Consider the following 26,186-nt stretch of genomic DNA (forward strand, 5'->3'; position numbering starts at 1 on the left):
CTTGACTGTCATAAACAAAAGATTGCAGGTTACGGAGAGCGTTTGTGCCACAAAGATCAGAGCTGGGACACCGGGGCGGCGGCCAAGTACTACACTGATGTTACAACGTTGGTTTTCAGCCAAGAGATGCCAGGTGGAAGGCAGAGAGCCTCCATTCTCACTCGTAACAAGTTGCAAGTCATTTATTTAACCATCACAATTACTCCGAAGCTTTTTAATTAAGGTAAAAAATGTAGCATAGGCATGGGAAAAATCAAGTGCATGAAGAGATTAGTGGGTAGGCTGTACATACTACGCATAGTAATCTTGATTTCAGTCAGTTCACATGACTATGATACAAACAGCAGCAGGTTAGCATGGTGATGTTAGCTTTTAGCCCAAAGTAGCCTACTGCTGTGGCTGTGGACATTCAGCCAGTTTTTATCATATTTTAGAGATTACTTATTTGATAACACAAATAATCAAATATGACCTCTACTATTGGTCACTGCTGTAGTTAGTTAGTAATAACATATTCAAGTATGATAATGGAAATATATCTTTGATGTTTTCACTGGTTCTCCAAAGCCTCTAGGTTCTGCAAGAGTTTATTGAAAGATTTCATCAGTTGCTGTTAGGAAATCACCTGTAACGCCACCTCCATGTGTGGGCAAATGTCTGCAACAGTTGATGCAGAAGGCTTTGCAGATACAGATAAGAGTTCCTTCAGATCTTGTTGTTTGACAACGTTGCATGAACATACAATCTGCGTCACTGGATGCTCAATTACAGCCCCTGAGGCAATGTGTCGTAGTGCACGTCGGGGTTAGAAGTGGTATCAAAACCGACCACAATTCAAGCTGCTGACCTAATCCAAAGTCATGTGACCTCTTTGTTTTCTCAAATCTCAATCTCAAAAGTTTGCAGTTATACATATTGAGGAGTGTCAGAGGTGTTATGAAAGCAGTATTTGTTCCAGATAGTGTGTATAGTAATATCAATAATATATTAATTTTTGCTGACATGTGTGCTAATTCAGCTTGTGGTGATATTGTGTTGCAGTACGTGGTGAAGATCTTCCTGTCTTTGTCCCCCCCGTGCAAAACTGTTTAATAAACACTTCTAAGTTGTTTCTGTTGACCTACTAAAATGTATTTCTAGATTATAGATGCTGTTTTTGTTTGTGTATACCATGTGTTATTAATTACGTATTGGGCATTTTTGGAAATTTTCAGTCCTAATATTCAAGACAGTTTTGCCCAATTGCACTCGACCTCAATCTCGCTGAAATATTTGGATGATTTAAAATCAGCTTGTTGAGGAAGGAAAGACTGTGTTAAAATACTTCAAGAGAGGAAGGAAGTCGAGGTGGCATCTGCTCATCTTGCACTCAGCAATTCAGAGAAAAACCAAATCCGTCCATGTGACCATGTCTGGTTTCCTTCTGTTTTAGCATATGTGCCAGAACAGACTGTTCTCTCAATGAAACCTGTGAGTCTCTCTCTGTTATGCAACACATCTAGCAGAGAGAAGTTAAACCAGATAAGCTTTTCTAAGAGGTCTATAACAGAAACAGAGGGAGAGGACACTTGACACTCTTGATATTATTTTGTTATTGTCTTTTAATCATTGCTTCCATTTTGTTGTGTGGTTACATACAACCTTTCATACTCCAGAGGACCCTCTGGTAAACTTTACAAATCTATATATCTATGTGACATATTTACATTTTTTTAGCATACAAGTCAACAAAGCATAGTTCAACATCCCAAAAGTGCTTTAATGTAGTGGAAGAAGGCGCCCATGCAAGGTGAAGAGGATTTACAGAAAGCAAAAATAAACACTATATTAACAATAAACTCATAGCATATTCAATTATTTTATAGCTTCATTGTGATAGACTAAATATCTATCATGATAAAAACATATACAGTACATGTACTACAAATAGTACTACATAGACAGTGCAACCTCAGAGGTGGCACATAGCTGACATTCAAAGTGAAACAGTGAAGAATGAATATGTACATTTGTATAAAGACGTTGCTCTGGCACAGAGTTCAGTGATCGGGACCTTGAACACAGTTTCTCTGCCTGATCAGTCACAGGACAGAGAAAACATGTGGAGTAAAGAGCAGGAAGTAGCTGCTGCTGTTATAAAGCTGCTATATTAAGTTTTATACAGTAGGTCAGAGTGAACCTGACTAACAATGCATGACACGGCCTTGAAGGAATCAAAGAGAATAGAAGAAGCTTGGTGAGTGAGTTGCTAACTTGCAGTTCTGCCTTTATAAGAAGTGTCCGTATACAGATAAAACCAGATCTATGAAACAGTCCCAAAAGCAAATCAAACATAAGACTCCTTGGCGTAAGAAAACTCCTCAAACACCGGCTGGCTGCATCTCCGTGACAGAGCCTCGTGATGGCGGCCCGACACGGACTCGGACATGGCTCTCTGGCGGAAAGGCTGCCGCCGTTCGACCACGTCGTTGGCGCTGTCCTCTGCTGCCGGTTGTTGGGCAAAACCGTCCGTGTAGCGAGCAGCAGCAGCGGCGGCGGAGGAGCAGGGAGGCAGGGCGTCATAATTTACAGAAGATGGACGGGATCTCCTCCCCAGCTCGATGGCGTCCTGTACGGTCATCGCTCTGTACTGCGGAGGGAGACCCACATTCTGCATCGCCTGGTGGTACGACGGCGGCCGGGAGGGCATCCGGCTGTCCGCGTGTTTGAACACCTCGATGGCCGACAGGGGGCGTGGGCGTGGAAGCTCAGCGGGTGGATCTGCTTCGCTCTGAGAGTCCTCCTGCAGCGTTTCACAAGGGAAGGCGTTTTCCTTCTGAGAGTCCTTCTTCATGCTGCCCCGGCCGAAGGCTCCTAAACTCCTGGTCCTCAGCAGGGATTTAGTGGCGACTCTCATCGACTGCGAACGCCTCTTGTCCTCTGAAATCGGCCGGGCGACGACGTCCTGCGGAGCCTTCACAGCCGCCGAAGCCTGGCTGCCGGTGGTGTTTGCTGCTTTCCTGGAGCTGGCCGGCGATCCCGTCGGAGAGCTGGTGAAAACCGAGCCCTCCGATTGGTTCGAGGCTGCACTCTCCAGGGAAGAGCATGAACTCTTGACGTAAATACTGTCCATGTTGGTGCTGCTGCTCAGCTTGGGAAAGGACAGGACCGACCTGGGTCCGCCTCGTCCCCGGAGCAGGAAGGAGTCGTCGGAGATCTGCTTTTTCAGAGGCTGCTCCTCGAAGTCTCCTCTCCTCTCCGTGGAGAAGTCCTCGTGGCTCCTGGCGTGGGCGCACAGGCTCTCGAGGTCGGGAGAGAGCAGGATGATGGGCTCGGAGCAGCGGCGGTTGAACGGTGCCTTCGGGTTGAAGGCGCCATCGGACGCCCAGGAGGAGTTGGTGGTGGAGGGGCTCAGAGAGGAGGAGGAGCCAGAGCATCCATGTGCGGAGCTGGTACTCTCCCCGACCTCACCATCTCCATCTGGGTCGGTGCTGTCGTAGGCAGAGTCGTGATGCTGGGAGGACAAGGAGTCTGCGGAGCGAGGAAAAGAATCGACAATTAGCATCTTTAAATTTTAACTTTTAAAGCAGTACTAAAGAACTTTCAGTTTTGGTTGAGTTTGGCGGCGCCTGTGGACCAAAGCGGTAGTGTTTTGCCTGAAGGAAGACTCCATTTCCCATGAACACTAGCGTGAAGCCCTGTAAATATCCTGCATTAAAATTAACAGAAGACATCAAAACTAAGTTTCTGTTTCCAGTGGATCATTTCAAAGTGAAAACACAAACATAATCCATTGCTAAAGTGCTGTTTTGCCTGTTCCTTCCTTGTTGTGACTCACAAAAGTGAAAGTGAAACTTAAGTGAGAGCAGGGTTCCTACCATGCTCCTCAAAGCTGCTTAGTGCCAGAGAAAGAGATACAGACCCCCTCAGGCCATGACAGAGGTGTCATTCAACTTTTTGTAAGTCGATGTATCATCACAAAAGTTATGAAAATATTTTATGAAGGTTGAAAAGTTCCTTAGTGTTGGTTTAACTCAAATTAACTTCAGACAGGAGGTGGAGAGTGAGTTATGTTGTGTTCAGTGCATCAGATTAACATTTCATTTCATAGTTTTTCTTGCAGAATTTTCTATGTATAAAGTGAGTCACATTATTATGTGGTCACATCTTTATACATCTCATATTCATAACCTGTTTATTCTCTGTTTGACCATAGAAACCTGAACTTATTATCTCTCGAAAGCAGAGATGACTCATTCCTCACTTAAAAGGAGATCACAACCTCACGTGATAAGCGGTAATAGGACAAAATACAATGATGTGCAAATGTACCTTCATCAGTGTCAAGCAGATGTGGGATATTTTCACCGAGGAGCTCAGAGTGGTTGATTAGGAACTCAGTCAGCTCTGTAGCCTGAAAAAAGGAAAAACAAACACAATCAGTCAAATTAACAACATCTGTAATGAAAAGTGAAACTGAGAATTAGATAAAGAAATGCGAAAATCAAAGCTTATACAAAAGCAGGGATACGATCCAGACACAGCTCAGCGCTACTCTCAGTTTTTTTTTTTTTAGTTTTGTTTTAAAGTAACACCTGACTAAACAAACAGCAAACAGGCGTCGGTGCCAGCACACCTTTACTTCTGAAACCTCCTGAGGTTTTTCTGCACCGTGAACCACAAGGCTTCGAAGCAGCAAAAGTGAGAAAGTAACATTCATAGCGAAACTTTCTATACCTTCTCCATCTTTTCCTTCTGCTCGTCCAGCGGTGTGCCGTCGAGCTGCAGCAGCGTGGGGGCGATGCACACCGCCAGGTTGTGGGCGTCCATCTTGTTGATGTCAGCGTTCTCCAGGATGTGAAGGAGGACGCAGACCAGATGCTGCAGGAGGAGTTTGTTGTGGCCCGGCAGCCTCTCTAACACCCTGAGTGGCAGGTAGCAAAAAAAAGGGGAAGGAAGAGAAGAAAAAAAAAGGGAACAGGAAGATTAAATTGGCGGTCTTTTCTGTTTTTTTTTTGTTTGTTTGTTTCTTCCTTTTTTGAGAACTGACATATTTAAAAGGAGAAGTGTCTGCACTCGGCCTTCTCTGGGGGATTCTCCACAAAACTCCACTCACAAAAAACCCCCCATCTATATAATTGCGACCACAAACGGCCATGCAAATATCAGACCAGATTTCCCTTCTTATATAAATGTCATGAGTAAATACAAACAAAGGTTGAAAGCTGCAGGTAAATGACACTGTTGTCTAGACTCCTTAGCAGGTATCGATTACTTACTTCCTGATTTCCTGAGCTCTCTGCTGAGGGTCCTCGTGGCCCAGAGCCGCCATCCAGCTGTCATACAGCTCAGACACCAGCAGGCTGCCAGGAAGCTCCCTCAGAAAACTCTGCAATAAACACGAGTCAGGCAGAGGAAAAGAGATGAGTGATGGCTGATGAGTGATGAGTAACAGGAATAGCTAGGTGTGGCACTTAACGGTGGTACAGTATCTGGTGCTCTCTTTGACCACAGTTTCTTTTTTAGCTCTACTCCAATACATATATTAGCAGATTTAATTTACCTTGCAGATTATGAATGCTTCAAGATATAATCAGCGAATGATTAATGATGCATTAGCATTGATTAAGCTACTCAGCAGTGTATGAATAAGAGATAGTTACAGCCCCATCATCATCAGATGCCACTGTATTATGCATGTACTGTATATCATGCATATATAATTCTCAAATGGGACAAAAATGTTCAAATTTTAATGCTTGTACCCCAATTTTTAATCATTTCTTAACATCTCTTAACAATGCATTTATACATTGTGATATATTATTGTAGTAGCAGCTGCAGCTGTGGAAGCATGGCAGTAATTGTTGCAGTAGGGATAGTCAAAGAAAGTGTTGTACTGTAGTAGTGGTGGTTATGATATAGTTTTAATATAAATAGTGATACTAGTGGGTGAGATGAATTACCCACTGCTTCAGTTGAACCTGATACATGTGTGAGGTGGGAGGTGACGTACTTTGAGAAGATCGTTGAGCAGAAAGACCGACTGGCCGTCCAGTTCGACCTCCACACCGCTGTTGAGCTGCTCTCTGATGTCCTTCATGATCTTGCTGTTGCCGGCCTTCCTAAACACTCCCTCAGTGGATGGGCCTCTCTTCCTCAGCAGCACCAGCAGCTCCTGGTCAGAGGAGACAGAGGAGACGACAGGTGAGGTTTTCATAGTACAGAAAAAAAACAAAAAGAAAGAAAACAGACAGGCTGTGTGGGTGTGGGGGTGTGTGTGTGTGGGTGTGGGTGTGTGTGTGTTCTGAGTGGGATTCGGGCTGAAACTAAACAACATGCACTTCAGACACACTCGCAGTTTCCTGTTGTCATTAGAAATTCTGAGAACTCCTGTCAAATGCCACTCACTTCGAGCGCTTGTGTGTTTTTCATGCTCACATGAAGGTGAATTGTGTTTGCCCTACATTCAGACTTAAAAAAAAAAAAGAGGAAACTCTACCAAAGCCGTTATATAACTCTGAGGTGACACTTGATTCTGGATGCAGAAGTTTCGCAAAAGAGCAACTTGACAGGAAGAGAGACGGAAACAACTTGACATTAACGTCTGACATTTTATGTTTGAAAACCCAACTTACCATGACTGGTTTGGGAAGCGAGTTGTCGGGGCATATCTTGTGGAGCGGTCGCCCAAACAGCTGAGTCTTGGTGTCTGAGACCGATTCTGTTCGGCTTCCTTTGTGGATGAAACTAGAGCCCTTCCTGATCCGCTTCACCACTTGGTTCCACTTATTTTCTGATGGGAGCAAAAATGTTTTACCCATTAGTTGATTCGATCATGTCTTTTGTTTTTTTTACATCAGTTACAGGTTTTTGTAGGTGTGCAACATTGCAGAGCAACAGAGGATGTGCAGGAGTCGAAGGCACGGTGGCATTCGCTCATTTATCAGTAGTTGTTCTCTTCAGTCTCATCTCCACACATTTCACAATTAATGACCCCTCCCTCCTTTTCAAACTCACCAGTGGGCTGCGCCTGCTTGTCCTCTTGGTTATTCAACTGTTTTGACAGAGCGCCAATCTTTGTATCACCCTGGCAACAAAATAAAGAAGGGGGAAAAAAAGCATTGTGGTTATGTTTATGCAAGAGGAACATGAGCATGCAAACACGAAGAAAGAACGATAGACTGTGCCCTTTTTTCTTTTTCAACTGCCATGCACCACACACACAGCCCTCGCTCTCCATGCCGACCAACACGTGATCGGCTCAGACGGATATAATCAGACTACAAAAGACACTAATAGTAACCAGAGACCAATCAAATCCACCAGATAAAAACACTTTCTTGACATAATTGTGTGCGCTTTGAATTGTGCAATTTTTCTGTAATTTGCAGCAGTGTGTTTGTGTATAATTTTATATATACTGTATATACATATATACTGTCCCAAAAGCTGTCTCCTTTTAGCACGTGTGGAAAGCTGCGGGCGTCTTAATGATCTTTGATCTAAAGAAACCAGTGGAAAAGGGGTTTTTACTCACATCACATGGTAGCTCGATGATTTGCTCCATTCCTCCTCCTGTTAGAGTTTTAGTCTAAAAGAAACAATTAAGAAATGTCATTTAGTGATAGCTCTTTCTTTTTTTTTCTTGTTAAACATGGTCCGGTGGACAGGGTGCGAGACTTACCGCAATGTTGCCACTCAACACCTTCATGAGGACGTCCGGAGGTGAAAAAACACAACCTGCCCTCGCTTTTGCGTCTATAATTTTTCTGCCATAAGAGGAAAAAAAACAAAAACACTTCATAAGTCTATGTTTTCATCAGATCTCTGCTTGGGCACTCACATTTTTTAGTCCTCACTGTAATTTTACATCACCACGGTCATTTTTAGTTATTGTGCATCAATTTAACAGCGAATCAATATTTATTTTAGTACCAGACACAGCATGAATTAATTCTCCGTTGTTTTACAGTGCTATCTTGATGTTATCACCCTTTCTTTATCTAAAATGTTGAAGATTAAAGATTAATGTGCCTTAAACTCTTTAATCATTACTAAAAGTTCATGTTAATCAGAATTTGTACAGTATTACTTTGCAAAACAGAGAGACTTTACTATCTAGGTCAAGTACTGTCCAGCTATAACCAGTCATAAGGAGTAAAATAACATTACTGATGGTTAATTGGTGTAAGGTAATAAACAATGATGTTGATTCTTACCTGTGAAGAGTATCTAACCAGCGTTCTTTCACCTCAGGGGAACTGCAGGCAAAATAACAGCATGGTATGAGTTACTGATCCACAGAGAGAGTCAAACAGGCCGGTAGGCTACAGTGGGTGGAATGAAGCGACTGAGCCACCAGCAACCTCTTTTTACAACTCTAATGGAAACCGTAACTCAGTCATGGGAACAGGAAGCAGCGTCACGGCGCGCCCCCAACCAGATACCTTCCACTTCCTCATAGACGAGCTCCGGCTGTGGCTTAGCGTCCGCCGGTGGAAACATGTCGACGACACCGACACGTATTACCTACGTACACACCTGTAGAGCTTAAGCTTGTTTTTGTTGCTTTTTTTTTTTTTACAATGTGTAACATCTTGAAGCATCGTGTAGGTGCCAACAACAGTGAACATGTCAACATGCGAGCACATGGTTTCTCGTATACAGGCTACATGAGCGTCTTCATGTTGACTGAGAAGTAATGAAAGTTTCACACAATGAATCATTACAAGAAGCAAACAGCCAATCAGAAACAGGATTCTCATTTTAAGACAAAACATCTCAAAACCCCTCCGGGGCATTCATCACTTTCTTGGAATAGAAAAACAGCCTCATGGTTTGATTTACTTTGTAAGAAATGTGGGCGTAAATGAATAACACAAAATGACTGGCACATACAGTATGTACCATTTTCTAACTGTTGCCATTTAGGGCCTTTGATGAAGAGAAAAACAACATGCAATTTCATGGTAGTTGATTAGTCTGTACAGAAAAGCACCAGGCCAATTACTCCTGATCATCATCTTTACTGTAAAAGGTCAGTGTTTCAGGATAGAGGCAGCTGAGGTAAGTCCCATCACATGAAAACTGGTTTTACAGCCGCATTTCCTATTTTGCAACCACTTGTCTTGTGATTCTGTCAGGAGGACTTTCTCTTTGCTGCTTCCCCATTTTCATAAGTCCGGCCGTTTACCATTTAGGGCATTTACTACAAATGTTGAGTATTTCACGAACAAGATCACGTTACTCTGATGGCATTTAAGTCTGGAAACTCTTTTAATTCATATGTGAACCAGTTTCAGACACTTAAAGGAGATATTTGTATATTTTCTCTGCCATCAAGCATTGTCTCTTGCTTGGTGCGCTGGTGAACGTGAGTGGATTCAGTAACATTTGCATTGCTTTCCATCACTGGACACAGCTCTTGATGAGTAGAGGAATTAAACTTGATGCTAAATTAGCATGTTAATAGCTGTTAATGCTAAAACCTGTTAGCATTGTCTACTTGGACCCAGCTCTTGATGAGTTTGATGCTACTCTCACATGTTTCTAGTCCTTAATGATACTGTAACTTTGGCTTTGTGGCACTAGCAAAAGATTAACAGAGGAATAATCTTGAATAATTTGGGTTATTAGCTTGATTAGATGATGGATGCTAGCCCGAGGAAAAAGTGAAAAGGCCTACGTCTCCTACTCAAAATGAACAGCTATATAAATCACGGCAATAATAAATACAGGAATAACACAGGAGGATGAATAAGTGTGTAGACTTTGGGTAAAAGTAAGTAGCTTAATTTGCTTACACATGAATAATTACTAATATGACAATTTAGCTATTTTAGGTTTAGATCGATGCTAATATTTTCCGTAAAAACAAGAATACATTGTGAATTAAAAATTGTAACTTGTTCCACTAGCTACATTTCACATCCAGCCATTCCTTTAAAGTGAAATCTCTTCCTCTTTATATGCATGATCCTTCCTCAGTCAGCGTCCACTCAGCATATAAACACAGGTGAATAAAAACACGGCAGCTAGACAGTGGTGTCTGTCTGTGAGTCATCTGCTGTGTGACTGCTCACCGGAAACACACCAAACAAACAGAGAGAGCCCAGGCCAGGACGAGGGTCAACCTCAGGTCAATATCCCCCGTCGTCGTCGTTCCCTCCTCGTCCTCCACTTCATCCTCAAAGCCGTACAGCCAGATGTCCTCCAGGCTCACTTTGTGCTTCAGGCGGTAGCTGGCAGTCGACCTGTTGAAAAGAATCAGAAAAGAAAAGCACTGATCTTTTAGGAAAAAAAGTCCTTTCTGTCTCCACCTCTTACTGACGTTTTTTTTCCCCCCCAAGTCAAGGTTTCAGTTCCATAACTTTCTGTCTCGGTCACTTTTTAAAAAAAATAAAAACAAATTGGACCACAGTTCAAAAAAACCTTGATTTCCTATTTGTGTGGGAAAAAATGTTTTAAAACCTGCATCATCAAGCAAACATAATTGTCTGAATGCTAGTGGTGCTGAGAAACCTTGCTCTCGCAGTGGAGTTTGGATGAATAGCTGCACTTAAATGACTCTGAAACAACTTTCACCAAGAATGACTGGTGGAGTTACAGTAGTAAATCAGTCAGTCAGTGGATCCATCTTTTCCCACTACACCTCCATAAAGCCATGAGCCTTCAGGTGACCCCACCGACCTCTGGGTGTTTGCAGCAGGGTCATGCTGACTGACTCGTGAAGCGCTGATAGATTGGAGCCGGGGGGGAATAAAGACAGAGGGAAGGTATCTTGGGGATTCAGGAGGTGTTTTTGGTATAGAAATAGACGAGTGAAGTAAAGGGCAGAGTTAAGATAGATTATAGCTGTGAGTATTAGTCAGGGATGGACTAACAAACCAAACAGGGTGACATAGTGGGGCTCAGGCAATGATGTACATTGGCTTTACGTACAGAACCAGGAGATTGTTGATCGTTTTGCAAGATTTCAGACAGTAATCCAGTGCAGGATTAGACCACTGTCTGTTAATATTACTATGCATTTGCTATTTACCTATTCATTTGGGAATACTGTCTGTAATTCATACAAGTATAAACAGAAGAAAAGTCTGCACACTTCAGCTCCCTTTCCAGCGCATTTATTTAGCACATCCAACAAGCTACGTTTCGAGCCACATGCTCTTCTTCAGGCTTCGGGCATGTGGCTCGAAACGTAGCTTGTTGGATGTGCTAAATAAATGCGCTGGAAAGGGAGCTGAAGTGTGCAGACTTTTCTTCTGTTTATTCTGGTAATTTGTTTTTTGAGTCCAGCACCTGCCTTACTGGATGTGCACGGCTACTATGCCTTTAAAAGATAATTCATACGGCCTTTGGTCAACATTTTGGATCCTTATTTGAGTTATTTGTCCCAGGTTGAATTTAGCCTAGCTTGGCATAAAGACTGAAAACTGGAGAGAAAACAGTCACAACAGGGCCTCCAACTCCAGACCACACATATGTTGGCCTTTACAGCCTTACAGGAGTCAGATGTTAGGATAAAAATCAACCATAAATTAAATTTTATTTGTTTGTGTGCTGATTAAACAGGCATATCTTTAATCTTACAGTAGGAGAGAATTAGCTGTTTGCCACTGCTCCTGATCTTCACACTAAGATAAGCTAACAACTCTCTAGCCACAGCTTCATACAGATAAAACTGTTTTATCATCAAAGTCTAAAAGGGCTGAATGAGCGATTTTTTCTGGATCTTTAATCACATCTATTACTGAATCACTGATGTTGTGACTTACTGGCAATTATTCCTGCACCAGTTTGTGTTTTAAATCATCACAATCCCCTGGTGTTTTCATGTGGCCTCTAGACATCTGACTGATTATAATCCACAAGCTGAAGCGTGGTGCCCGTTTAATGTTTCTCGACAATTAACCATACACTGAATAGTAGTCCTACCACTTGCACTCATTTCTGGATGTAATGAATGATCACACACAAAGACTGAAAAGGCTCCTCAGTGTGTTTTCTGTATTGTGTTGTCATCCCCCTTGTACTGCTTATACTGGAACAGTGGGCTGGTTGTGGTACAGAGATGAGTCTGACGTCTCCCACTCACGAGCTGTACATTTCCGACTGCATAAATCTGACTAATCTGAGCAACAGCTTCAAGTTTGTACAGATCAATTTCATCTTGTTTTGTTTGTTTTCAAGTCAACAGAACTTCAGCTTTAACCAGTGTTGAAATAACTGTCTGAGATGTAGACAGACATATATTTTTAAAGAGTTTCCCATCATGTGACTACTTTGGTCAAAGGGAACCACCAAACTTCATCTGTTGAACTGAAAGACCAGAGTGACTATACACACAAACAGTGTGCTGGGAGATTCCCTGAAAGCCCAAGTGTGCCGTCCAAAAATACATGTTTTATCTTTTACTTCCTCTTTCGCTCTCCTATTCCAACTGTGCAAATATGTGTCATTTTTCAACAGAAAGTTACTGAAATACCCACATCAGCATTAAAACTGTACCAACCACATCTGTTTTCAGTTGATTCACCCATTTCCCAGTATGTGTTTTTGCTCCGTGCTTGAGTTGCTTTTGCCTTTTTTCTTTTTTATGGAAATAACTGATAATCGCCATCAGATTAAATAATAATATCAAGGCTACTTTACTTACTTGAGTTTGGCGAAGACAATGGCGTCGCTGAAGAGGAACAGGTGTATGTCGGTGGTCTTCGTGCCCTCGGTGACCTGGACACACTCGTCCAGCAGCAGGTCTCCGTTCTCGCTGGTGAGGCCGAGGACGAACGGACTCTGCTCCACAGACACCCAGCAGGAAGCCTCCTCCCTGGGGACACACACACACACACACACACACACACACACACACACACACACACACACACACACACAGACACACAGAGACACAGAGAGAGAGACGGTGTGGGTGACGGGGACCTCCCACATGACCAGGCTAATGTTTTTGGGTGAGTGCATCATGTTTCTGAGAAGTTTAAGGATGACATACTTTTTAATGTCTTTCATTATTAGATCCTCCATCCTGTTCTTGTTTTTAACCTGTCACAAATTTGGTTTTTGAATATGTGGGTGAGGTTTTTATATTATAAGCCCTTTTGGGTTTCATACCTCCCCTCTGCACATCCCAGTCATGATGATTGTCCATGCTGTTTTAAATGATATGTTTGTGCAAAATAAATAAAAAATAAATAAATAAATAAATAAATGAATCCCCTAAAGCTGCGTTTACACCGGACCTTTTGTTTTTCGAACGAGCGACGAGTTTACATACTAAGTCAATGCAAATGAGCGATTGAGCATTTTATCGCCCAGGCGAAAAATAGTTTTTTCGCTCAAGTCGCTCCGTCGCTCGAGATGAGAAATCCCAACTCTCCGGCCGGCAGTCGCTTGTCGCTTAGTGCTGATTGGCTGCCGTAATCCCGGGCCTGACGTCATCAATGCCAAATTGACGAGCGAATACAGTTGTGCGACGGAGCGTTTTTTTTTTAGCGATACGAGCGACAGCGACAAAAATAAAAGGTCCGGTGTGAACGCACCTTAAGAGTCCCAACTATTCCTGGAGTATCTCAAATTTGTATTTGGTGTTGTTTTTGTCACCTCCTACAAAGTTGACATTTGCGATGGGTAGTAGGATAAATATTCAACATCTTAAAAGTTGAATCTGGTGTGAAACCACCAAGTAAACGAGAATCAAAACGTCTTGGTTGACAGTTGAATGCAAAGATCATTTAATAATAATACAGTCTCTATAGCTGTGGAATACATAAACGTACATATATAGATTCATAGTTGCATTGTACAACCTAATTATATGTTGTAAAATCTAATACTAAACTTTATGTTTTCCTGTTTAAAATATGATGATGCCAGTAACACCTGACATTACTTGCGAGAACAGGTTCATCATGTAGTTTCATAGCTAACCACAGCAGCTGTCTTAAACATAAATATGAATATTAACAATTTCCTGAGACGACATTTTCTTTGAAATCACAAAATACATATGTAACACGTAGTGCAGCATACATCTTGCATGAGGACCTTATGAAAGTGGATGTTTAAGAAGTGAATTGGTATTCAGGAAACTGCCCGGCAGCCGTCATAACAAATTTAACACCAAACCGATATTCAGAGACATTTGTTCGAATTGAAATGTTTCAAAGAAATTGGAGAGATCATAACTTGTTTCAATTCAAAGCAATAAGATCATGAGTGCAAAAAAAATTACATTAGGGGTGCAGTGAGCTGTCCAGTGTGTCCTGCTTCAACCTTTGGCGGTAATGATTTACTTTTTCTTTCTTTTTTTAAGTCAGTTAGAGTGTCTCTCTGTCTAGAAGATGGAAAAAAAGCGAATATTTAAGATAAAAAATTCATATATTTGTAGTAGACCATTGTTGTTTTTCAGTGGCCTAGATAAATGCTCTCAGACAAAGAGGTCGAGACCTTAAGCCCACTCTGGCAGTGAGTGAGTCAGACATTTAATGAGGACACGTCAAGTTTACGTTTGATAAACACAAGGTTGAAATGACAAGGTGTGATACTTGAAACCCCCAAACATCAGTGGTGCTGTGTTGTGCACCACCAGGTCTGGTGTTGTGGCCTGAAAAAACCCCCACTCCTCTATTTGTAATATAAACACATTCACCGGCTCTATAATCGATGGACTCCAATAACGATGATCCTTTGCTAAAATATCACGAGGCCATGGAATAATGCTTTAATTTGAAGAAAAATGTCACATCTGTGTATGGAGGCGCTGAGGGATCAATATCTCGTCAATAACCCGATGCGCTTTCATTACACTCACGGCACCGGGGTCTTAAACTTGGTTGTATATTTAGCTGGATGAGAGAGGAGCGTCAGTATAATGTAATTTATTTTGTACGCCTGTTCATCTTTGCGACAGCTTCGACCCCCGTCCTTTGACACAATGGTAAAATAGATTTTCTATTAAACCGGAGAAAAAAACAGAGAGGCTGTTTGTCTTCTTCTTCATATTGGAAGGATTACCTCTCACCTACTGTATAACCTGATATTTCACAACGCCTGTTTACTGCTGCCCGACTGAATTACTTTGATGTCAAATAATAAAACAATCTGTATATTAAATCCGCCCCGTGTTGCTGTTGTCCTACTGCGCCTCCAGAGAGTTCAGTGCTTGACTTGCAGTCAAGGTGTCACTGAGGACAAGTAAGAGTTGTTTGTTGTGCATGTATGTGAAACCAGTTTTGGTCACTGCTCTTCCCACTGACTGTGGGCTCAGCACAGAAATTCAAATGGGAGCATCGCGGGTACTTTCCCTGTTTGTCTTGAAGATGACACATTGAACACCATCAAATAAAACAGCGGTGAGACGCTTATCATCTGCAAATAACATGAAACAACTCAAATATGAAATGACCATAAAGCTCTGATACTAATCTATACCTGCCATTTAAATAATAGTGTAATCTTAATCTCCTTTTCCTCCACTACTTTTTTCCCCGCTTTGACACCATTGTTCTCCATTGTAGCCCATATCTAGGACACAGTCAACAATAGCATAGCAACTATAGCCTCACTCTGTCTAAAATGTACAGTGAGGTTATTGTCTACGTCAGCGGCAGTCCCACTACTCTGAAACTAACACCCATGAAGGAAATACACAGTGTGTGAGCGTGTCAGAGTGGGTTGTGTCTGACATTTCTCTCTTTCTCTTTTTTTGTGCCTAGTTAGACTCGCCCACTGGGTGCTCTGGTGGTCTCTGTGTGACTAGCAGGTCGACAACTTCAAAAAGGTTACAGAGCCTACACTGTGACACTCCCACTCAAGCTGTGGGTGTGTTGTGACGTGAAGTGAAGTGACAGCCTGAGGGGTGAACTTTTTTTTTTTCTATGGACGTTAATTAGTCAGTCCGGCTAAAACTGTCAAACTGTCTTTTAGAGACCAGCTGGTTTCCAAAGGAAGGTTTCACACAAAACAATGAGCTGTGAACTTTTACACAGACGGTCAAGTCAATACACTTCAGTAGCTGCACACACACAGATTATGTGTTTTTTATATATATATATAGAAATATATATAACCTAAATCCACTTCTGGTCTTTCAGTCAAACACTTTCTTTATCAAAAAAGAAACACAAAAACATTGCTGAAACATATTAAAGCAGTGGCCCAACAACATAAATGACGGATAGACATTTTTCAATTATTTGGACTTTGCTGCTGCTGTTATCTATTGGGTTGCCCATTTTATATATTACAGAGAATGAAAACCAAATCAAATCAACTTTTTCAACACAGTAGGAATTAAATTATGATATAGTGGGATCAATCAATAACATACAGTATGGACAACCATGTTTTACCTGCAAAGTGAAATTCCCCCAAACTCCCCACAATAACGAAAAGTCCTCACACCCTCAACTGAAGTCTTGTTTATGAGCCCGCCCTCCTGAAAGTTCACTCAAGTCAAGTTTGTGGACTTTCAATACAAACAGTGACCTTGCTTGCACTGCAAATCGTTCAGAGTCAAAGGTTCAGATATGTTGAGTAAGTATGAAAATGTAGAACTTAACATAATATCTAAGACTTGTGAGAACCTCTGCTTTGAGAAAATAGGTTTTGTCCATCCAGTGAAATGACACAGTCTGAGAGAGAAAACTAAATCTTTGGATGTTGTCGCTCGCTATTATTATTATTATCTAATATTGATGATGTCAGCTGGGGAATGTACCCTGATCTTAGCCATATGCTACTATCATTACTATCGTGGGCGCTGGTGGTTGGTGGTTTTCTGCCTGGTCCTCAGTCAGTGCGGTTGTGAGTGAGGTTCAGGAGTTTGAGTTGATGAGCTGGTTACCATTTCAAAAAAACAAACAAACAAAAAAAAAAACCCATGTTGTGAATCCCCCTCTGGGACATCTGTGTTTGCGGCGTAGATGAGGTGGGCTGCATGGCCTGCTAGCCAGCACGTGGTCGTGTGAGGAGGTGGGGAAACAAGTTTTTTCTTGTGTGTCAAGTTCTTCAGATTGTTTTCTATGTGCTGCCACCTGTAGGCCGGAGGCTGCAGTGAAACGTTCTCAGAGTTTATATAGAAATGTTCCCATGTAAACACAAAACCGTTGCCGAAATACTTAATAAATAGCAGATTTGATATGAGTAGCTAATACACAGACTACAGGTCAGGTCTGTGACTAATAAATATTTTTATCATCATGTTTACATTTTTTTCAAGCCAAAAAACCCAAAGATATTTAAACAGCGAAATACAGCATATCATCATAGAGTAGAAGCTGAGAGTGGTACAGTATGGTTTTTTTTCTAGGACATTACAGTATAAACTTATTGTCAGAGTTCCTGATTGATTTTCTAACATAAAGAATAATATAATTTCTTTAAAGTTCATAGGTTTCCACAGTCTTCCGTCATTTAAATTAAGAGTTTAAAAACAGAATTATTACATATCATGACTCAAAGATTTCGAAATATTTTGAAAATGTATATTTTTGAGAAAGACCCAACAATCTCACAGAAAATGAGGATGCACAACACAGCATCAGCTGACAGGTAGGCTAACTCTGCAGATTAGAAGTAAACACAGTTGAACATGTCATAACAACCTTGAAAAAGTGAATTAACCTTTAACAACGTGGGGGAAATTGTTGCTGTCTTGTGTCATCTCTTATAGGAAATATTCTGTCATTATCTCTGCGACCTTTGACCGCTGAACATTTTGGATCTTATATCTGCTTCCTTCGTTTCCTCTCTTCATCTTTGATGTTGTTTTTGGCTAAAGGCCGGGTGGAAATTGTATCCCAACTCTCATTAGGTTCACGTCTGGTTCAATTACCGGTGAAGTACTAGTTTCACCTTCTAAGTCGATCAATAAACGTATCCCTGCCAAGAAAGCAGTCACCAGTCGTATGGCAACTCTGCCTATAGAAAACACAACCTGCTTGAAATCAACAAAAACAGCCCCCAACCCCCTGATAAGATGCACCCATTAAGTCCTGTTGACCTACTCGGCCGGTCAACAGCAGAAAATTGAACAAGATTGTGGTTGTACTTAACAGCTGTCTGTTTGGGAGTATTATAGGAATAAGACACAGGGCTTTTAAGGGTTAGAAATGTTCACTGGAGGGGAAAAGATATATTTTTTAAATGATGTCCACACCTGATAGGAGACCATGGCATCCCCAAGGCCTTCCCAAACACCAGCGACGGGGCAGAGCGTCGCCTCTGAGCCAAGTGTCTGAGGTGCTGAAAGAAAAACAGAGGATGTAGTTGAGAATCGAAATAGAGTTCATGTACACAGATATGTATCCAGGGCCTGTTTCTGTGATATCATATGTGTGAGTTTTTCAAATACATTACTGAAGTCACGTTGTACGCCCACGTTACATACCAGGCATTTTCACACTTGCTTTCACACTCATAATGGCTTCAAGTGTGTGTGTGGTGTTTGACACGGCTTTCTTTGACAAACTTGTTCAACATCAGAGTGAAGCAAATGTCGAGGACAGATGCAGAAGAAATACAGTACTGTACATGTTTGTGTAGATCAATCTTGAATCACATTTTTTGTTATGTGTACTGACATGTTATCATACATGTAAATACACAAGGGGATCTTTAAAGGACCACACAGCCATGTGGTTTCTCAGTCAGGTTTAAGTCTACAAAGAAGCAGTGAGAGCGCACTCACTGCAAAACCTAGCGTTCATTCTAGTTTGCAGCGCTCACTCACTCGCTCGCACTCGCTGGCCTCCAAGGACCAAAAAACGCGTTTACTACGACTGGAACGACTGGGAGTATTATAGGAGCACGGAGCGCTGAGGTGAATATCTAAACCATTTACTTAATTTTTCCCTGTTAAAAGGGTTTTCTATGGAGGTTTTCCTCAGTTGATGTTGTGAGGGTCTAAGGGCAGAGGATGTTGTTATGATGCCATATAAAGCCCTTTGACAGACAAACTGTAAAAACGGGCTATAGCCTACAAATAAAATTGCCTTTTACGATGTGTCTACTGTTTCCTCCTCCTTCGTCTTTCCTTCTGCCTTCTTCTTAGTTGGTTTATTTATGCATGCGAAACTCAATAAATGTGCTCTCTGGCTGGCTGGATTGTTCATTCAGGCTGCCGTACAAACATGGCGACACTCTCTAAAGCAAGACCGTTGCTATGTATATATAGAAGAAGAATTATAAGGCTACGAAAACCAAACGATTTTTATTTTATAGCGATTATACACTTACACAAATATATTCAAGGGTAGCATAGTCTGAAGATAAAAACACAGCAAGCAGACCGTCCTGGTGCAAATAGTGGTGAAGCATAGTCTATTCAGATTTTGCCAATAAACCTCGCTAATTATGACACACTGGACCTTTAAGGGATACGATTTTTAATGTTTCTCTTTTTAAGACTTTGAGGCACACACTCGTGACAGACCAGGTTTAATCTGCAAATTAGATGCAGGGACGGTTCCACCTGAGCTAAGAGAAGAAGAACAATGTACTTGAAACAACAAGTGGACAATTCACAGCTGAATGAAATTACTGAGAGCGTGGCCTTGATCCAAATGACCTCCTCCGTAGACATCAGCTACTTCTTTGCCCTGGGTTGTGCCTTTCAGGTTACAGACTGTACAGGACACTATTGCTGGACGTCTGCCGAGCAGGACACAGATTGAAATAGTTGAATGTCCCACTCACTACATTTTTCGAAACAAACAAACAAACAAAATCTCAATTCCTTTTCACATCATTCTCACGACTGTTTGACCATTCGACCACTATTTCACGCCTCCTTAAAGAACATGGAGGCTCCTTTCCCTGGCTAATGCAGCTACGGTTTTTCCAAACAAGAATAAGCAGAACCAGTGAGAAAGCTTCGTCTGAAAAATTTCCTGATCAAATGCATTTCAATCTACACAGAAACGACTTCAGATAAGAAAAGTCCATCTGTGAAATGACTTGAGATAACCGCTCGCCGACAGTCTCCTTTTAAACTTGAGTTCATAATACACAGGGAGAAAAAAATAATGATGAAAGGCAAATCAATGCCTGCTTCCTTCAAAGGAAGCACTTTCTATCATAATAATAATAATAATAATAACAACAAGTATCACAATTGATTGAGGAAACAAGACAGTTTAATGAGCTTGTTGAAAATGCTATAAAAAAAAGGCCATTTCAAAATAAAAGGATAAAACAGAGCAGATCATAGACTTGAATAAAATGTAATATTTTTTGAATGGGGACAATCTGAAATATATGAAATTATATATAAATTAAAAAACTGTAAAGTGAATTATTAAAATTGTTGATTGTAGCAGTATCAAGCAAAAGGGCCAAACTTGGTTTCTTGTTTGTTTTATTCTTACAATAAAGTGAGGATTTGCTGATATTTGTTTTTTGTATTTTGTAAGATTTTCTGTTTGTTTGTAATGTGTAGTTCACTACAGTTTCAAGTTTCTCTATGATGGTTCTGCAAATAACATGACAAACAGAGATAGAGATAGAGATAGAATAGTATTACTACATGCTGAATTCAGATTTAAGGTAACAACAGAAAGTTTTTCTTTTTAGCTGATAAATGTCAAAAACAGTAGGTCTACATGGCATCAAATTCTGCACATAGCTCCTTCTGCACTGTAAAGATCCAGTGATGCAAGATGCATTTTTGAGTCTTTTGTCTAAAGGACAGTTGGTGGATTTTTGTTTGTTTTTTAATAATTATTTTTTTCTCTTTTAATTTTGTTTCTTGGTATCAATTGCAAGAATTTGCTAAAATCACAGGTAGGAGTGCATAGAAAACAAAACAACAACAACAGAATGAGAATGGAGTGGAGTTTCAAGTGCATAAGAAACTACATGGCATCATCGTTGCATGTGCAGGCGCCATAACTAAGAGGGCCTCAGCTCGCCTCATTTGCCAAAACAGATTGAGAAATTGTTTGTGCTCACTCTGCTGTGTAGATAAATAGATGTGACACTTTCGCCGTGCGATGGTTGAATCTCACTGACAACCACCGGCCCATGAGAATGAGTCCCTGCAGCATGTGATTTGGATTCCCTGAACGTATAGCTGCTGTTGGTGGCTTAGGGTTTATCTCACCGGTGTAGAAGTGACTGACAGATTACACGTTGCCTAGCAACAACATGGCCGACCCATAGTAAAAAGGAAAAGCATCAGATCTGGATCAGAGCAGAGATCCGGTTCAAGCCATACATCAAATTGTAAATAAAAAAAGGCTCAGGTCAAAATTTCTGATGTAATCCCAAAATGATGAGAAAGCTCTGTTTTAGCCGACGGAAATGTCAGTGCAAGGAAAGGAGGAAATTTCAAAGGCTGGGAAAGAGTTTGATTATGTAGGCTAATAATCGTCAAAACAAATGAAAAAAATGGAAAAAGCATGCACATCCCTAAGTCTAAACGCTGGGTGCCGGACAAAACAAGTAAATATTAGGACAAAGGAAAGTCCGCACACCAGCAATAATTTATTGCTTATTATTATTAGAGTGTAACGTTTTGGGTCAGAAACCCTTCCTTCTGACCCGAAACGTTACACTCCCTTGTTTTGGTGATAATAAATTATTGCTCTGGAGCTGTTGCTGGTGTGTGGACTTTGCTTTTGACGTGAAATCATTAATAACCAGTTACTGGCATTTCAGAAATAAAATAACATCAAATTCAATTGACAAGATTACATGGCATGATCAGTCTTTTTTTTTTTCAACTATTAGCATTAGACACAAAATACAAGTTAAGTTGATGATATTTAGTTAGGTCAGCAGGTATTAATACATTAAAATTTCACCAAAGTTAGGGCTCATCCTCTGGGGAGTCTGAATGTCTTTGCAAAACATTTAACGAGTCTCCATCTTGTAGCTGTTGAGATATTTTGGTCTGGACCACCTCACTAGCACAACTAAGGGCTAAATTTCTGTTGACAATCCTGGACTTAAGTTTATCTTTTCATTTTCCCAGCAGGGGCAATTCTCCACGCACTCATCAACACTGTTTTGTTAATTTGTGTGAAAGACAACAAACAGAGTCTCCGTGTTGTTGTGTCTGTTCTTGTGCTCTAATTGCCGTGGACAAACTGAAAAAATTAGGTTGAGCAGACTCCAAGATGAAGCTGAAAAAAAAAAAAAAACCCTGCAAAACAAAACAAACAAAGGCAGGAACACTTGACAAAGAGTCTCTTTCTGGCCTTTGTATCGGCAGGCGGAGCCAGGCTGGAGCTGGTGCATGAACCAGGACCAGGGTGACCTACCTATGAGTCCTGTTGCACAAATGTACTTCTCAGGGGGGGATATGGATCACCACTGTGTGTATGTGCAGTACCAGCAATGTTGATGCACTGTATGGGATGGTTTTGCTTACTCATTCAGTTTTCTATCATGAAAACTCTCCATAAGGATTTACTGGTACGAATGCAAGTTTCTCTTCACTCTGAACAACACAGTATAAGTTGCCTCAGAATTAGTTAAAGTTAAAAAATAAAACAGTTTAGGTCACCAAAACCTGAGAAAGGAATGTTTATCCTGTAAAAGCAGGCCTTTATAGTTTTCTTATCTGTCATAAACAATAGATTGCGGGTTACGGGGTGCGTTTGTGTCGCACTGATCTTGCAAAGTTGGTTTTCAGCCAAGAGACGCTACGTGGAAGGCAGAGAGCCTCCATTCTCCCTCGTAACAAGCAGAGATAGACAGAGTACTCGACCCCAGTACTTGAGTAAGAGTACAAATACTACTGGTCAAAATTTACTCCGTTACAAGTTAAATTAGCTCAGTCGACATGTTACTTGAGTAAGAATAAAAAAGTACTTGCTTTTTAACTCTTGCGTGAAAACTGTAACCAAATGAACCGTCCAACTAACTCTCCAGGTTTCCTGCTTTGACAAACACAGCTTGTGTCCAATAGTATTTTAGAAAAAAAAAGAGCAGACCTGAGAGTAACGAGTACTTTTCAGCCTTCCTAGAAATTAACTCGAGTAAAAGTAAAAATATTTGTCTTGGAAATGTATTCAAGTAAGAGTAATAAGTACCAAAGAAATCTAATACTCAAGTAAAGTACAAATCCTCTGGATAAGTACTTAAGTACAGTACTCAAGTAAATTTACTACATTACTGTTCACCACTGATAACAAGTATAATGTCATTTATAAAACATCACAATTAGGCCTCTCAAAAGCTGTTTAATTAAGGTAAAAAAAACGTAGCATAAAGCTACAAATCCCACATAGTTCCTCTTTAAATTCCAACAGGTGCCCAAACTTCTGTTGATGTCTTACAGTACAAAGCCTTGGTCGACGCTGAAGCGGTGACGGATCAAATCGCGTTATTACACCTGCAAATCTCTGTGTAATTCACCATGTTATTGAGTTTTTTATGGCAAGATTCAGCGCTCGTGTACAGTAGCCCAACAGGCTTGGGGTTGGGTCACAGTATCGTTCAAGCTCAAGCTCAGATATCACACAGATATTTCTGCTGCTGACAACTGGTGCTGACGTTACAGGAGGCTGACGAGACCCAACCACGTCAGAGATTTGCCTTAAGTTCACTCATTTTTTGCACTGCAAGAGTACTGTTGCCAGGGGAACACAGAGGTGGACGGCTCTTATCTGTCGTATATTTAATGAGTACGGTCTCGAATCATCTTCCCAGGCAAAATGAAATTTGACAGAGATGAAAATTGCGTATTTTTCTTCCGCTTTTAATTCCTTTTTAAACTTTGAGAGAGATCAGTTGCGTGGTCATAATGTACAAAAGCTACATATTTTTTGATAATACTGGCTCCTTCTGCTTTATATCCTGACTTCACTTTACCATTGTGTAACTAAGTGTACCGTCGCAGCTTGACACTCAAAGCATGGAGAAGTGTTTCTCTTCTTGATTTGAAGGTTAATGACCTTTTCTCACATAAAACACAGCCTTCAAAACTCTCGTTATGCACAAAGCACCTGATGAGCAAGATGTACTTGTCAGATTCATGAGCCTGGAACAATAACAAAGCAGCATCAGCATCACACTGAGTCACACTCAGCACTCGTTACCGACAGGACCTTTTCCCCCCTTGCCATCGGACGGTGGGTCGATACTCACAGGACGCAGAGACGCTGCCGCATCATCGTAGCTTCCTCTCCTCATCGCTGCAATCCCATAATCTGGAGTGTCCATGCCGACGAGCCCCCAAAACCCCCCGTTGGTCTGTGCTGTGCTGTGCTGCAGTTTGTGTATTCAGTTGGGTCAGGGTTGGTTTCAGCTCTGCAGAGAAGAGAAGCAGGAAACAATTCACGTCTGAGTTTGAAGGTTCTGCTGTGAACGAGCTGGAGAGCGGCCGCAGAATGACGCCTCCTGTCCTGCACAACAACAACTTCTTCCAACAACTGCTGCTAATGAGGTTTTGAACAATGGAGGCCTGGTTGGCACACAAAAGAGAAGAGGGTGTTTTTTGTATGTGTGTGTGTGTGTGTGTGTGTGTGTCTCCTCCCAAAGCCCTCTCCATCCACACCTCACACCCGGCCTGTCCCGTTACGCTCCAGTTGGGCTGCTTCCTCCGATAATGAGATCGCCGTGCGTCCCATCAGGGCCTTGCTGCCTCGTCCCCATTTCCAGGCTAATGAGGGTGAGATGCCATGAAAAAAAACATGAATAGGTGCACACACATACAAACATATTAATTCACTTATGAACTTTCAAGAGCTTGTAGAGCTACAGTACGTATAGAGTTCAGCTAAAGTTACAGTAAAGTAGTGTTGAACTTCAAAATGTCTCCATCACAACAGGAAGCAAACAAGCTTAATGAAAAACCAACTTTTTCAGGTGTGAAATTTTTTTGAATCGTATTTCCTTCGGGTTAATTTAATAGTATGGTGGCCTTCAATGAGGGGAATTTAATTAAAAACAGTTCTGTTTTCAGAACTGCGTGTTTAATACTTGAGGGTCTCTCTATGCCTCCAGAACATTGGTGATTATTAGAGTCAAATATATCCTTGAAGCGGAAATCAACACAGTGGTGAAGCAAAATAACAAGAAGCCCAGTGGCAGTGTTAGTCAAAAAGAATTAATTGGTACATTGATATAATATACTCTGAATCAGAGTGGCCAGATTCAATTGTGGATATTTAGGGGTATAGTCGGGACCTAAGTTTTTTTTGTTTGTTTGTTTTTTTATCCCCCTGTTGATTTTTGCCCTTATTTCACTTCAGATCCAGTTTAAATTAATTTATAACCTTTATATGACTATATTATTTCTGAATGATTCTTTCTCTGATTAAATAAACTTACAGTACACCATAAAAACTATAGACTAGTCAGCAAAGGATCAAGTTCTTCACTATTAATTACATGGATTTACTTTTGTTCCCAACCTGGGAATCAGGATATCACACAAGGTCAAGGTGTCATGGTGTGGATGTTAGATAATATGGTGCAGTAAGTGAGGAAAATTGCATCATGCATTATTAGCTGCGTTTCCATTACAGATTTTCGCAAAATAAAAGCGATATTTCTGAAACTTCGAAAAAGTGCAATTGCCTTTTGCGGGTGTTTCCATTGAAAGGTATTTTGCGAATGAGCCTTAATGCGTCTTGCGTTTCTATGGTGACGGCACAGCGATCTCAGCTGCCGACAGCTGTTGCTGTTATAGTTTTTAACAAAGACGAAAACAGCGCTTGATTGCTGAAAGGCAAAGCCTGTGTGGCGCTGCAGCGGCCACAAGTAAGGACGCACTCACACGGGCCAGTTGTACCGTGCTGAAGCTCTAATGCCCCCTCCCCTCTCCCCCGTTGGCCCGCACTCACACCACCTCCAACCCAAGCTGCTCAGCACGGTTTCCTCCGTTGAGAGGGATTATTTGTTTACCAACACGGCGGATGTGCGCTTTAACCTGACTGCAGAAAGAACGGAGCCTTTTAACACCAGCGGTGATGAGGCACTGTCGCGCTGACAACAATATACAGTAGGTGGTTGTGTCCACACACCCGTACTGGTTTATGTGACTTAAGGTGACATTTCGGCGCAGGAGGGAGTGTGGAGTGTGGATGCGAGCCAGTCTCCTTCAACCATGCAGGGAAAAGGGGAACGATAGGAAAGGTTTTTCTAATTTATTGAGAAACAATGCCCAGGTCAGCAATGCATGACAATAAACATGTGGTTCATTTGTCCCCTCAAGTTAGGTAAACCAACACAGCGTG

At 41.4% G+C, this 26,186-nt stretch overlaps 1 protein-coding gene across 1 annotated transcript; it reads right to left on the minus strand.

The window, feature by feature from the left end:
- Positions 1-1,743: 1,743 nt before the first annotated feature.
- Positions 1,744-24,169, minus strand: tagapb (T cell activation RhoGTPase activating protein b). The gene is made up of 14 exons (XM_085770757.1): positions 24,094-24,169; positions 18,158-18,243; positions 12,641-12,811; positions 10,065-10,235; positions 8,202-8,243; positions 7,667-7,751; positions 7,520-7,573; positions 7,000-7,069; positions 6,618-6,775; positions 5,996-6,157; positions 5,259-5,368; positions 4,717-4,903; positions 4,312-4,393; positions 1,744-3,510 (listed from the first exon to the last, which is right to left on the minus strand). Exons 1-14 carry the CDS (start codon positions 24,166-24,168, stop codon positions 2,327-2,329), a joined length of 2,637 nt encoding a protein of 878 aa, XP_085626883.1. The 5' UTR covers position 24,169; the 3' UTR covers positions 1,744-2,326.
- Positions 24,170-26,186: the final 2,017 nt, after the last annotated feature.

The sequence above is a fragment of the Trachurus japonicus genome, chromosome 24, assembly GCF_045865225.1.
Source record: "Trachurus japonicus isolate A0001 chromosome 24, Traja_1.0".
NCBI classification, from domain to species: Eukaryota; Metazoa; Chordata; class Actinopteri; order Carangiformes; family Carangidae; genus Trachurus; species Trachurus japonicus.

What these genes read in the sequence shown, in the direction of transcription:
- tagapb (XM_085770757.1), bottom strand. Translation starts at nt 24,168, where the DNA reads ATGGACACTCCAGATTATGGGATTGCAGCGATGAGGAGAGGAAGCTAC. An exon ending in TCATCGAGCTACCATGTGAT is followed by an intron (nt 7,070 to 7,519) that starts GTGAGTAAAAAC and finishes TTTTGTTGCCAG; the next exon opens with GGTGATACAAAGATTGGCGC. An exon ending in CGCTTCCCAAACCAGTCATG is followed by an intron (nt 6,158 to 6,617) that starts GTAAGTTGGGTT and finishes TCCTCTGACCAG; the next exon opens with GAGCTGCTGGTGCTGCTGAG.